Here is a 15206-nt window from a genome sequence, read left to right as displayed (position 1 = left end):
GAAAAAACCAACTCGAGCTGGGGCCCCTGGGAGAACACAGCTGGCCAGTCCGGCCGTGTTCGGGCCTCCAACCAGTCCCTCACCTTTACCAATACTTGATCATTCCCCTGCTGTTGCCTCAGCTGCTTGATGGTGAATGGTTCCCCATCTCCACCGCTGTCACCCAACCCTGCTGCAGCCGACGATGGCCCCAGACCTCGTTCTTCCTGGCGACGGTGGCTGGGGGCTGGAGCCGGTGGGCACTGATGTCTAGGCGGCGGCTGCGTGGCGGTGGCCTCTCCATGACGGCTCCGGCCCAACCGGAGCGGCACAGTCTCGTTACCGAGGCAGAGGGCGGCCCCCGGCCCCTCGACACGGGCTCCCCCGGGGGCCAACCAGTCCACGGCGACAATGTTTCACCCGTGACGGTGAGCAGTTCGGTATTGGTAGGGGTCCAGTTCTCCAGAAGAGGACCGGCCGTCCCTGACAACAGTCCTCTTCGTAGCAAGCAAATGGTGGACCCCGTATCCACCAGGGCGCTGCAGGGCTGCCCGTCAATAACACAGTCCAGGTACAGTCCCCTGGCAAGCCCGCAGCGCCCCACAGTAGGGCAGTCGTTGTGGAGGGGTGCCGAAGATGGGAGTGAGGGTCCCCTCACTGCCTCACTCCAAGTTCGTTTCCCGGGGGTGACATTCCCCGGGGCCGGGGGCTCGGGGCAGGGCAGTCCCTGGCGAAGTGCCCCGGTTCTCCGCAGCGGAAACAGCCGCTCAGGTGTAAGGCCCCGCAGGAAAGCATGGAGGCTCAGCTCTTCCCTCGCTGTGGCCGGGAAGTTAGGGTAGCCCTTCCGGGCATAGACCCGGATGTCAGCGGCGAATGCGCCCACACTCTCCCTCCTCAGGCGTCCACCTCTCGTTCGGCTGCTCTTGTCAGCTGGCGCTGGAGTGGAGATCGACCTGTCGCCGGCCCAGCGGCCCAGCCCTCCTCAGCTCGCTCAGCTTCTCTCAACGCCTCACTCAGATCTCGGGGTGACAACAGGCGGACATGCTGGCGGAGCCGCTCAGGTGTAAGGCCCCGCAGGAAAGCATGGAGGCTCAGCTCTTCCCTCGCTGTGGCCGGGAAGGTAGGGTAGCCCTTCCGGGCGTAGACCCGGATGTCAGCGGCGAATGCGCCCACACTCTCTCCTTCACGTCGATGTCGGTTAGTCAGATCCTCCCTGCTCTGCGGAAGTTCTCTGTCCGAAGCGGCGGTTGAGAGCGGCAGCGAGGGCTTGGGGATCACACCGCTCTTCAGGGGACAGATCGATGAGGACCTGAAGCGCAGGACCCTCCAAGGCGAGGGCCAAGTGAGTCGCGGTCTCCTCGCGGCTCCATCCATCGTGTAGAGCGGCCAGGTCGACCTGCGCCAGGTAGGGCTCCAAGGGCGTCGTCCCGCTGTATCGAGGCAGCTTAGCCGGTGATCGTGTGAGGAGGCCTGGCCGGCCATTGATTTGGAGTGTCGGTGTGATGGCCGGAGGTTCATTCTGCATGCGACCAGGAGGGCGGTACACTGTCCGAGGAACGCTGGCGCCATCGGGCCGGTGCGGAGCCCTGTTCCTCTGCGTCGTCTCGCTCGTCAGACGCTCTAGCATGATGCTGTTCTCTCGGATAGCACGCTCTAATTCGCCTATACTTTGCTCCATAATGGCGTCTTCGAAACGGCCTAAATCTCAGAAATCCCACTTCTGACACCAATGTAACAACGCACCGTTGTTCTATTGAACGTGGGGCTGACCAGAGCTAAGCTAGGCTATTAGACTTTTGCTAAGATAATTGCTAACAAGCTGCTAGCATTAATACGCGAGACTTTTCTATGGTTAGTGGAAAGTGCGAACACTCGCGTCCCATACACCGCACGACCATGAGTGTCTCTGGAAGCACAATCAGAACAAACCAGCAGGAGGCAGTACTGTCATCTTTTCTCCTTTTATTCCAAGCACAGAATAAGATCTACACAAGCAAGGCCATATCGCCAAGTCCTTCCCCGACACATCTCTCTCCATGACGGTAACATCCACACTTTTAATAACAAGGCAGTAAATGAACCAAACCCACCCGAACGAACTTAAACATAAACACACATAACATTTCTAACACAAAAACCCAACCATCTTGCTTAACTAACACGTAATTCCACTCTAAACGAATACCCATAATGCACCTGGCTGCTAGCGCTCACTGCCGGGTCATTACAATACGATCGCATTTATTTCTTTGGTTCAGACAGACAGCAAATCATAAATTAACTTATGTGTCTTCTGACTTCTAACACCTCGAGGCCTGTTTCATAAAACAAGTTTACCGAATAGGCCAGCCTTATTTCAGTTAGCATGACTCACTGTCAAATGATTTGGTTCCATAAAACAAATTTAACAAAGATCAAAATCAGTCACTGTGGCAACTTATGCTGGAAAGCTAACCTGGTCCAGGCCAGGCAAAACTGTCAGACTAAGCTGAGCTCCTCTAACACCGAACAATAGGAATGCAATGATATTACCACTGACTCTCTCACATACTATCATAGCCATGCAGCCTTTTTCTCTGGTTTTATGACAGCTGTACCTTTTATAGTTAGAACAGATAGAATTATAACTTTACAATATAACATTGCTCTTTAAATCATTAAAATCACTAAACGAAAAGTTAAAATCTCTAAATTAAAACTACATTTTAACTGCTATAAGAAACACACATTAAGTAGTAATTAAGTAGTAAGCTTAGTAATTAGGACTGCATTAGCTTACATTTTATTTACCCATTACAGTAGTCCCTTTACTGTTACTGCTATCATAATAATACACCAATATGTAGGTTTAAAATTCTACAAAAGGCACATTTAATGTCCAACAACGAATATTTTAGCAAAATGCATATTTGATTGTGCTCCGTCTGTTGAGCGTGCATGTGCGCAGCAGCCCTCGTTCACTCGCGTATGCCTCACCCACTCCTGACAGCAAGCAAAATGGATATATTTGCATGACTTTCTAACATTTATAGAGGAAAAATATACTCATGACATGTCAGTTATGCACTGAGAAAAACACAACATCTCAAATGCATTAAACAGCACAAATATATTTGCTGTTTGCCATGGTGGATCGATTTGATCCATGATCGACATTAAGGGCTGCTTAAGATTAAGCATCCACAAATTAGTTAGATTGTGTGAACTGAACTTACATTGTAATTTATGGAACTGCTTTAGCCCCGATTGATTTGTTAGGTTATTTCAAATCAGTTTTTGGACTTTAATCCCCACTTTTCCTCAGGTCTCTGTAGTGTTGTTGTGATAGCCTACATCATATTCACGCGCAGCGGGGATGAGAGAATGCACTTGAGAAACATGCTGTCATCTTTTCACCTTTTATTCCTAGCACAGAATAAGATCCACACAAGTAAGGCATATCGCCAAGTCCTTCCCCGACACATCTCTCTCCATGACGGTAACATCCACACTTTTTATAACAAGGCAGTAAATGAACCAAACCCACCCGAACTAACTTAAACATAAACACACATAACATTTCTAACACAAAAACCCAACCATCTTGCTTAACTAACACGTAATTCCACTCTAAACGAATACCCATAATGCACCTGGCTGCTAGCGCTCACTGCCGGGTCATTACAATATATATATATATTTTATTTTTTTATTTTATTTTTTTTTACCAAAATGCATAGCTACTAATAACTGCCCATCAATGGAAAAAGAAGCTGTTTGCTTCCAAATGGTGCAATTATAACAGCAGGAGCTAATAGGGCTATACAATCCAGACAATCCAGTCTTTTAGGTGAAGCTCTTTATTGCTGATGGAGTGCAAATGCTCCAGTAGTGTTCATATCTTTATGAAAGTCTTTAAATACACATAATTCAAAAAAAGATTTTCAAAGTTTTTTGATAGAATCAGTTTTCATAACAGTACTGGGTTAACTTGTGACACAATGATAAGTGACTACTTTTTATTAACTCAGTTATAATAATCATGTCATTTGTTTGTTTCATGTTTATGGTGACAACATCTTACTAAATCTTCATTAAAATAGTTTTGTAGCTTTCTAAAATACTGTTAGACAAAATATATATTAAAAAATTGTTTGTGAAAACATGGGTGTGATGATAACTCTAGTATCATTAAATAATTTTAACTTGTTTTGAAATGGAAATCTTTATCCCATCATCTTTGGAGCCTTTGTTGCAGCAACATGAACACTACAGACATGTCAGCTTTGGATTGTGTAATACAACACTGTGTCAATACTACATCAGTTTGAAAAATAAATCAACTCCTCACAAACATTCTAAAAAGTCTATAAAAATCAGTAAGCATACTGATTTAAATATTCTAAGAAGTTATGATGTGTTTCAATTATATTTTATAACTGGTAAAATAAAGCAAAGAGGAATCAGACATAGCATTCAGGTCAGCATACAAGGTCCATGTTAGAATTTGTGATATGGTGGGGGATATTACTTTTTTTATTTTAAAGACAAGAATCCAGCAAAGCAGAACGGTCACAATGAATCTTAATGTCAGAGCTGATTTGCTCTCAGATTTCCTCCTCTCTGAACCTGCCATTACACATTTACCACCCTTTTACTTGCTGATGTGCAACATCCTCAAATACAAAGTAATCACTGTAGAAAGATTCCATTAAGTTATTAAAGCTATTCCTGTAACAATACTTCAGCTTGTCAAAAGTCAACTTTTACTTATATTTCTCTATCTGTGACAAACCTAAAATGAACTTTAGAAGGTGTTAACTGAGGAAAAATGTAATAACAAACATATTGGTAATATTTTCCCAAAATAAAATATCTCCTAGAGGGAATTTTTTTTGGAACTCTATAATTGAGAATATTGACTGGAGAAGAGCTTGATTAATTCCTTTTAAATATTGTATTAATAATAAAAGAAAAGAAATACACTTCAAAATTCTACATACCATTTACCCATCTAAATCTCTAACATCAAGATACAATGATATTGATGATGTATGTTGCTTTTGTAATAGTGAGAAAGAGATGCTGACTCATTTATTTTTTGACTGTAAAGTCGTAAACAGGTTTTGGATTGATCTGGCAAATTATATATTTAATTTAGTGAATATTAATTACTGCTTTACTTTAAAGGATGTTATTTTGTGTTATGAAAACAAAAGCAATAAAGATCTAGAATGTATTGTTAACCTTTTTATTTTATTAGCAAAATTTCACATACATAAACAAAATTCATCTCCTGTGTTAAAAGTGTTTTTGTCTGATCTTGACTGTTATATTTCTTCAATAAGACTGTTAAATAATAAAAAGTATGTGAAATGTTTAAATACTATGATATCTTCCATCCCCCCTTAGCACTTTGTAATATCATTATATGTAAAATCTAAATGTGTGCTATGCTCTGTTTTTTTGTTTGTGTTTGTTTTTGATATATATATATGTGTGTGTGTGTGTGTGTTTATAATTTGTTTTGTTATTATTTGTATGTTCCAGCATTCTTCAATAAAAATAAATAAATAAATAAAATCACTGTAGAAAGAAACACAACTTTTAAAAATTAGAAACTGATCATTTACGTATCCTCCGGGAAAAGACTGAAGTATTCTGATGATGGCTTAAATATTTTTAGAGTCATTATGTGTTTAGCTGATTTTCTAAACCATTTATAAAACAGTGCATAGATAAGTGGATTCATACAGGAATTCATGTACAAAATCCAGCATGTTACATTAAATTCAACAGTTGACTCATTTCCTTCAATAAGAGTCACTATATAGTAAGGTATCCAACACATAAAGTAAACCATTACCACAATACCCAAAGTTTTTGCTGCCTTTCTTTGTGATCTGCTGACACCTGTGACAGAATTTACAACCTTGGCTTGGTATTTTGCAACACAGAAGATTTTCACATATATAGACATGATTATAGAAGAAGGGGCAACGAAAGTGACTATGAGGTCTGTGACAACATGTTCAAATTTGAAAGAAACTGAACAGTCTCCATAACACCTGTCTTGTGTCTCTGGGTAGAACATTGAATTGTATAAGATAATGAAAGAATATATGCTAGAACAGAGCCAGTTTATAATAATGCAAAAAACAACTTTATCGGTCGTGACCCTCACTGTGTATCTCAAAGGGTCACTCACAGCAATGTAACGATCTACAGATATAAAGACTAAATTACCAAGAGATGCTGAAACAACCATAAAAGCAATAAATAAAAAAAGAGAACAAAATTTCTCTCCAAAGTACCAGCATGATTCTATGAATGTGATGCCCATTAACGGTATAACAATCAGTCCCACGATCAGGTCAGCCACAGCCAGAGAGAGAATGAGCAGGTTGGTTGGAGTGTGGAGCTGCTTGAAGTGAGAGATGGAGATGATCACCAGCAGGTTCAGAAACACAGTAAACACTGATAATAAAAAAATGAACATGTACAAAATGACATACTCCACTTCATGTTTGATTTCTCTGAAACATGACAAATTGTTGTTTGGAAAGCAATATTGGATTTCTTGACTGTTGTCCTCCATGATGCTCTGGTCAGACATTTTCACAATTGATTATATCCTTTGTAGCCTGCCCCTGTTGTTTACTGTGTTCCTCAAAGCTGCCACTTCAAAGCTGTGGTACAATATTTCAGCTGTCAGTTTGACTTTCTGCTTTCTATAACTGATTGGATTCTAATTTATATGTACAGAAAACAAGGACATCCCATTAAATGTGAGGTTGCATTAAACCCACCAACTAATTAAATATTCAGTGATGAATTGGATGGAGTCTGTAATATAATATTTGTGAGTGTGCAAATATTTCATAAAATACAAACACTGAAATGTAATCTTAGTTTTTGTCTGTAAAGCTTTTAAAAGACATCTTCTTACTTTTATGACCTTCTGGATATAAAACACCTGTCAGATATCTAAGGTCTTTGGATTAGAGACTGAGTTAGGGCTGCACGATTATTCGAATGCAATTGTCATGCGCATCTTGTCAGTAAAGCTGGTTCTGTGATTAGTCGTAAATCTTCATCACCTGCTTTCAGATGGAGCAGAATTTACTCCACAGAGCCGTAGTTCACTGACAAGCAACGCAAAATCGCATTCATAATCTCAGACGATTTAATCGCGCGATTATGAAATCGAAGAAATCATTCTGCGATTATGAAAGCTGTTTGCGTAGGTTGTTGGTGAACTACAGCTCTGTGTAGTAAATTCTGCTCCATCTGAAAGCAAGTGAAAATACCACATTTAATAACATGCTTTTACTCCAAACTCACTTCATAACGTCAGTCGAGTGTTTGAAATAAATCCTTCTGTGAGATGATGTGGCTTCTTACACAGAATAAGGCATGCAACATATTTCATAGTATTCTAAGCAGTGATAAAGGCTATGTCGATTAGCATTGCATTATTATATACTTTATTATAATAAAAATTATAATAAGACAAACCATATATATCCATATATACCAGATAAACCATATATTGTCATAGTCATGTGTTTATTAGTCACGTTGAATTAATAAAAGCAGTTCAATCTTCTGTTTATTCAGCAACCGTTATGGGTTTCTTCTGCGATGCCTGAAAATTACCAGCACATTTTTGATTTTCCTTTTTTTCTCTTTTTTTTAACAGTGTAAATTTAACAGTACAATTGAGTCTGTATTGCACTGTGTGCAGCTAAAGAATATAAAACATAATTTTTGTTAGGCCATATACTTTACAGCCTGAAGTGTTGGTTCCTCTTTAGGAACTTGAGCTGTGTCGGAGGACGCTTTGGGAACGCCCTTCAGCGTGACCGGCTCTGAACCCCGTGTGTAATCAGTCCAATAGATGGGCGAGATGTCACGGGCGGGTGACGTAATGACCAGGAAGCTATAAAAGCATGTGCAGTGAAACCGGTGTCAGCTTTCTGTCATTCAGCAAGCACTCTGTGTGTGTGTCAGTCTGTTTTCCATTTGTGAGTCTTATTTGATGTTGTTTTGTCCAGAATGTCAAAAGCACAAGACAAAAAGAAAAACATAAGCAAGGGCGAGAGCAAGCAGCGTTTCAGGCTGTGTGTTCCTCCCTGCCCACATTATATTACGGGTGGGGATACACACAGTTTGTGCTTTGTCTGCCTGGGAGCGGAGCATGCTGAGTCGGCTCTCTCGAGAAAGAGCTGACTGCCCGCATTGCGAGCGTCTCTCGATGCATGTTCTCCGCTCCCGGAAGGCTCTCTTTGCAGAGGGAGCCTTCTCTAGCGTTCCCCGTGGCGCTGGTCCCGCTTCCGTCGAGGCGGAGCGGCGATTACGCTCGTGGGGTTCGCAGATGGATCTGGTGGAGGGAATGGAGACGGGCGGGTCCCTATCTGCTCTGCGGGGGAGTACCAGCTCCTCATACAGGGAGGCACAAAAACAGAGTGTTGCCTCACGTGCTCCTCCGCGTCGGGACCGTGAGTTAAAGCGACGCTCTGGGTCGGGGGCCTCAAAGTCTAAGCCGGATCTGCAGACCGTACTTAAGACTAAGAGGTTATTGGCAAAGCGTACCAATATCGGGTTCTTCCCTTCGGCCTTGCACTCTCATCCCGCACTTTCACAAAGTGTGTGGATACAGCCCTGGCTCCGTTGTGACTCCAGGGCATCCGCATACTGAACTATATCGACTATTAACTCAATCAGAGCAGATGGTGGTTCGACATCGAGATGTCGTTCTCGCCCACATGAGGGAACTGGGGTTGAGACTAAACGCCAAGAAAAGTGTGCTTTCTCCATTACAGAGGACTACTTATCTAGGCGTGGTGTGGGATTCGACCACGATGCAGGCACGTATGTCCCCAGCTCAGATCGAGTCGGTCCTCACCGCAGTCGCGAGAGTCAGAGAAGGCTGGTCACTCACTGTCAAGCAGTTTCAGAGACTGCTGGGTCTGATGGCAGCTGCGTCCAACGTGATACCTCTTGAGCCTGCTGTACATGAGACCCCTACAGTGGTGGCTCAAGCCCAAGGGGTTCTCCCCGAAGAGAAACCCGCTTCGCATGATTAAGGCGGACGGACACATGCCTCACCGGTTGGGGTGCGGTCATGAGTGGCCACCCTGCCCGCGGTCTGTGGAGTGGTCGCCATCTGACATGGCATATAAATTGTCTGGAGATGCTGGCCGTGGTGCGTGCACTAAGACACTTCCTCCCAGACCTGAGAGGTCACCATGTGTTGGTGCGCACCGACAACACAGCGGTGGTCTCTTACATCAACCACCAGGGAGGTCTGCGCTCACACCATTTGTACAAACTAGCGTACCAGATCCTTGTGTGTTCCCAGGGCAAACTTCTCTCACTGAGGCATCAATATGGGAGCAGACATCCTGCCGAGGCAGGGGCCGAGGCCCGGGGAATGGATGCTTCTCCCCGAGGTGGTGAAGCAGATATGGAGAGTTTTTGGCCAGGCTCAGGTGGACCTGTTTGCGACTTGAGAAACATTGCACTGTCCCCTCTGGTTCTCTCTGACTCATCCAGCTCCACTGGGGCTGGATGCCATGGTACAGACATGGCCGAGGCTTCGTCTGATCGCCTTTCTCCCGATCGCTCTGCTCCCGGGAGTTCTGGAGAGAGTGCGCCGGGACGGGGTCCATCTTTTGCTAGTAGCCCCGTTCTGGCTGGGCAGAGTATGGTTCTCGGGCCTGATTTCTCTCCTCGACAGCACTCCATGGGAGATTCCCATCAGGAGAGATCTCCTCTCACAGGTGGAGGGTACGATCATACACCCCCGCCTGGAGCTGTGGAAGTTGTGGGTGTGGCCCCTGAGGGGCACAACTCATAGCTTCCTGTCTCTCAACCGAGGTTGTTGAGACCATCCTCCAATCCAGAGCTCCCTCAACGAGGAAATTGTATGCCTTGAAGTGGAAACTTTTCACTTCTTGGTGCGGAGACCACCAGCTCAACCCAGTTAACTGCCCGGTTGGTACAGTGCTGGAGTTCCTGCATGCCTGATTCTCCGCAGGGTTGACCCACAGAGACTGCTGGGTCTGATGGCAGCTGCGTCCAACGTGATACCTCTTGAGCCTGCTGTACATGAGACCCCTACAGTGGTGGCTCAAGCCCAAGGGGTTCTCCCCGAAGAGAAACCCGCTTCGCATGATTAAGGCGGACGGACACATGCCTCACCGGTTGGGGTGCGGTCATGAGTGGCCACCCTGCCCGCGGTCTGTGGAGTGGTCGCCATCTGACATGGCATATAAATTGTCTGGAGATGCTGGCCGTGGTGCGTGCACTAAGACACTTCCTCCCAGACCTGAGAGGTCACCATGTGTTGGTGCGCACCGACAACACAGCGGTGGTCTCTTACATCAACCACCAGGGAGGTCTGCGCTCACACCATTTGTACAAACTAGCGTACCAGATCCTTGTGTGTTCCCAGGGCAAACTTCTCTCACTGAGGCATCAATATGGGAGCAGACATCCTGCCGAGGCAGGGGCCGAGGCCCGGGGAATGGATGCTTCTCCCCGAGGTGGTGAAGCAGATATGGAGAGTTTTTGGCCAGGCTCAGGTGGACCTGTTTGCGACTTGAGAAACATTGCACTGTCCCCTCTGGTTCTCTCTGACTCATCCAGCTCCACTGGGGCTGGATGCCATGGTACAGACATGGCCGAGGCTTCGTCTGATCGCCTTTCTCCCGATCGCTCTGCTCCCGGGAGTTCTGGAGAGAGTGCGCCGGGACGGGGTCCATCTTTTGCTAGTAGCCCCGTTCTGGCTGGGCAGAGTATGGTTCTCGGGCCTGATTTCTCTCCTCGACAGCACTCCATGGGAGATTCCCATCAGGAGAGATCTCCTCTCACAGGTGGAGGGTACGATCATACACCCCCGCCTGGAGCTGTGGAAGTTGTGGGTGTGGCCCCTGAGGGGCACAACTCATAGCTTCCTGTCTCTCAACCGAGGTTGTTGAGACCATCCTCCAATCCAGAGCTCCCTCAACGAGGAAATTGTATGCCTTGAAGTGGAAACTTTTCACTTCTTGGTGCGGAGACCACCAGCTCAACCCAGTTAACTGCCCGGTTGGTACAGTGCTGGAGTTCCTGCATGCCTGATTCTCCGCAGGGTTGACCCACTCCACCCTGAAGGTCTATGTGGCGGCCATTGCGGCCTACCACGCCCTTCTCGGTGGCCAGTCAGTGGGCAGACACCCCCTAGTTACACGTTTTCTCTGAAGCTGAGGCCTCCGGCAGGGCTCGACGCTTACTTTTCTTTTTAAAAACTTAAAAAACTTAGGAGCACGTTCAAAATTTTAGGAGCACCTTCTAATCAATAATCCAAAATGTTATTAAAAAGTATAGCCTTCCCATTACGAGGTAATATTTGACTCCACTAACTTTATTAAAAGTATGTCATCTTTTGTCAAATTCTTTAAAAAATTATATTTTATAAGCTTTTTAAAAATTGTAATTAAAACGGCAGAATAAGAGTAGAATAAGAAACAAGTTAAAAATCAAATGAAATCAGTATTAACAAAATTAATTTGTAGAGGTGGCACAGAAGAACACAAAGGTGGCTTGGTGTACTTTCAGACATTTAATGAGGTTCAGAAGTGGAATGAGTGCAATTAAATCCATAAATCCATGATGATATTAATGTCAAGAATGAATCAAGTGACTGTCTTTATGAATGGGTAATCATGAATCACAGACTCACTAGATTCGTTTAAAAAGCCCCGTTCATTCATAAACGAGACACCGCTGTGTTTGAATGGAGATGCGCAGCGGCTCCGCTGTGTCTTTGTTTTAAACTATTTTCGACGACGAAATAGAGCAAAATCAGACAATAGTGTTATAGTCAGACAATGTAAGTCACTTAATATTAACTTCTTGTTTATTGAATTGTATTAAATCAGTTATCACATTTACAAACTCCCTTAAAAATCATTAAAAGCTGTCACTCATCTCAGTTCATCTCGATCTCACATCTATAATCAACGAAGCTCTCTACACTGCGCAATGAATCTCTTATTTACACCCTGTCTACACTTTGCTTATGAAAGGATTCGTGAGATATGTCTGTGATACATTACTCGACGCTGCAAAAACACGTAGAAAGCTTTGAAGCTTCCCTGAGCGCAATCACAAGTATGATGATGATTGGGTCAGTTGCTCTGGTGCTCCTAAAAAAAATTTAATAGTCGCACGCAGTAGTTTTCAGTCGCAAATGCGACTGAAATGGTCGCACTGTCGAGCCCTGTCCGGTACGATCTCGTGTCCCCACGTGGGACCTGGCTGTGGTGCTAGAATCTCTCTGATGGCCTCCCTTCGAGCCTATCGAGGAGATCTCCGATCGCCACCTCACTATTAAGACTACCTTTCTTCTGGCGATATCTTCTCTCAAGAGAGTTGGGGATCTGCAGGCCCTCTCAGTGGCCCCTTCCTATCTCGACTTTGCTCTCGACTATGGCCTAGATATGCGAGCCACTCCCGGCTCTTCTGTTCTCTCGCCATAGCTGTGCAGGCATCCACACTAGGCAGAGATTTGGAATTCTGGCGGCGTGGGCATACTCGTCCCCAAAGCGTCCTCCGAAACAGCTCGAGTTCCTGAAGAGGAACGTCTCAGGTTACGCATTTAACCATGGCTCCTCATGACGCTGCGTCTCGGGGCCATACTTCTGGGATCTCTGCCAGCGCTTGCTTCACTCCTAGAAGCTGACGCCGGTTTCACCGCACATGCTTTTAAAGCTTCCTGGTCATTATGTCACCTGCCCGGGACGTCTCGCCCATCTATTGGACTGATTACACACGGGGTTCAGAGCCGGTCACACTGAACAGCATCAGTGGCCCCTTCCTATCTCGACTTTGCTCTCGACTATGGCCTAGATATGCGAGCCACTCCCGGCTCTTCTGTTCTCTCGCCATAGCTGTGCAGGCATCCACACTAGGCAGAGATTTGGAATTCTGGCGGCGTGGGCATACTCGTCCCCAAAGCGTCCTCCGAAACAGCTCGAGTTCCTGAAGAGGAACGTCTCAGGTTACGTATTTAACCATGGCTCCTCATGACGCTGCGTCTCGGGGCCATACTTCTGGGATCTCTGCCAGCGCTTGCTTCACTCCTAGAAGCTGACGCCGGTTTCACCGCACATGCTTTTAAAGCTTCCTGGTCATTATGTCACCTGCCCGGGACGTCTCGCCCATCTATTGGACTGATTACACACGGGGTTCAGAGCCGGTCACACTGAACAGCATTCCCAAAGCGTCCTCCGACTCAGCGTCTCTTTCCCTTGAGGAACCATGGTTACATGCGTAACCTGAGACGATTTCCAATCCCCTCCACTTCTAGTATATAATGAATTCGTAATCATAGTTTTCTTAAAATAGTGTATCTATACTGGTATTTATGCTACAAGCAATGTCTGTATTTGGTATCTGAGAGATAACGTCTCTAGGTTACGTATGTAACCATGGTTCCCCAAGGGAACGAGACGCTGCGTCGAAGTCGCTTTGGGAACGCCCTTGCGTTACCTCGTTCTGAAGCATGTGTCAAATCAGTCCAATGGAGTAGCGAGACGTCACGAGCGGGGTGACGTAAGCACCAGAAAGTATAAAAGCGCATCCGGCAGAGCGCAAACCAGCTTCGATGAAGTAGCGCCTGGAGAGATGCAGGGAGTATGGCAAAGAGACGCAGCGTCTCGTTCCCTTGAGGAACCATGGTTACATACGTAACCTAGAGACGTTCCCCTTCAGGAACTTGAGCTGCGTCGAAGTCGCTTTGGGAACGAGAATACCCACTGCGCCATACTACCAAGTCCCTGCCTGTGTGTGTATCTTGCGAGCACATCACGAAGAGAGAACTTGGGAACCTGGGGTAGATACGGCCCTCTGGTAAAGGAATGCCCTAACCATGCCTGGAGCAAACTCCAGGCACGAAACAGAGAGTGCCTGAAGATCCCCGATCCTTTTCAGTGAGGAAATAGCGAGGAGAAAGATAGTCTAGAGCGTGAGCAACTTGACCGACACTTCTTCTAAGGGGGCATTGCAGAAGCCCTCCAGAACCACAGCCAGGTCCCATGAGGGCACCTTGGTGCGCTGTACCGGCCTCAGCCTCAGGGTGCCACGGAGGAAACGGGTGACAAGTGGGTGTCTTCCCAATGATTTACCACCCAGAAGGGCGTGGTAAGCAGCTAAGGCCGCCACGTATACCTTCAGAGTGGAGGGAGATAACCCTGCGGAGAATCGCTCCTGCAGAAACTCCAGAACTGTCCCAATTGGGCAGTTGCCTGGGTCCTGCAGTCGCTGTCTGCACCATGAAGTGAAAAGATTCCACTTCAAGGCGTACCGTTTCCTAGTGGCGGGAGCTCTGGACTGGAGTATGCCTCTCCAGAACTCCCGGGAGCAGAGCGATCGGGGGAAATGCGTACAGACGAAGCCTCGGCCATGTCTGCACCATGGCATCCAGCCCCAGTGGAGCTGGATGCGTGAGGGAGAACCAGAGCGGACAGTGTGTCGTTCCCTGCGACGCAAATAGATCCACATTTCCGCCTGGCCAAACTCCCTCCAAATGAGCTCCATCCCCCGGGCCTCAGCCCCTGTCTCGAGGTCCTTGAGCAGGTCAGCCTGGTACGCTTGTAACACCACCAGTGCCAAAGGAGATGATGGCTTTCCCACAAACCCTGGGCAGAGATCGGCCACTCATGACCGCTCCCAAGCCCGTGAGAGAGGCATTCGTCGTTAGCGTTACGCGACGACAAGGAGCCCCTAACATCGGGCTTTGAACCAGGAACCAACGTTTCTTCCACATGTCTAAGGCACGTAAGCATCGCCGCGTGACCTTGATCATGCAAAGCGGATTCCCCCTCGGGGAAAATCCTTTGGTTCTGAGCCACCACTGCAAGGGTCTCATGTACAGCAGTTGGACGCCGCTGCTATCAGGCCCAACAGCCTCTGAAACTGTTTGACAGTGAGTGACTGGCCTTCTCTTACTCTCGTGACTGTCGTGAGGATTGACTCGATTCGAGCAGGAGACAGACGTGCCTGCATCGAGGTTGAGTCCCACACCACGCCTAAATAAGTGGTTCTCTGTAGTGGAGAAAGAACACTCTTCTTGGCGTTTAGTCTTAACCCCAGCTCTCTCATATGGGCGAGGACGACATCTCGATGCCGAGCCGCCATCTGCTCCGATTGAGCTAGTGTTAACCAATCGTCGATATAATTGAGCATGCGGATGCCCTGGA

At 46.4% G+C, this 15206-nt stretch overlaps 2 protein-coding genes across 2 annotated transcripts in view; one reads left to right on the top strand and one right to left on the bottom strand.

Moving 5' to 3' along the window:
* Positions 1-15206, top strand: part of LOC107558095 (trace amine-associated receptor 13c-like) — a 27794-nt gene that overhangs the window by 651 nt on the left and 11937 nt on the right. Inside the window, exon 2 of the mRNA XM_016241715.1 lies at positions 2262-2265. Coding sequence (XP_016097201.1) covers positions 2262-2265 — 4 coding nt within the window. The remainder of the gene's footprint in view (positions 1-2261; positions 2266-15206) is intronic.
* LOC107558078 (trace amine-associated receptor 13c-like) lies at positions 5588-6556 on the bottom strand. The gene has a single exon (XM_016241702.1). The coding sequence runs from the start codon at positions 6554-6556 to the stop codon at positions 5588-5590; it is 969 nt and encodes a 322-aa protein (XP_016097188.1).

The sequence above is a fragment of the Sinocyclocheilus grahami genome, unplaced genomic scaffold, assembly GCF_001515645.1.
Source record: "Sinocyclocheilus grahami isolate Dianchi unplaced genomic scaffold, SAMN03320097.WGS_v1.1 scaffold632.1, whole genome shotgun sequence".
In the NCBI taxonomy this organism is placed as follows: Eukaryota; Metazoa; Chordata; class Actinopteri; order Cypriniformes; family Cyprinidae; genus Sinocyclocheilus; species Sinocyclocheilus grahami.
The sequence above is the reverse complement of the archived record's forward strand: the minus strand, read 5'-3'. Positions and strand labels throughout refer to the sequence as shown.

Excerpts from the sequence above, each read along its gene's own strand:
- LOC107558078 (XM_016241702.1), bottom strand. The coding sequence starts at position 6,556 with ATGGAGGACAACAGTCAAGAAATCCAATATTGCTTTCCAAACAACAAT.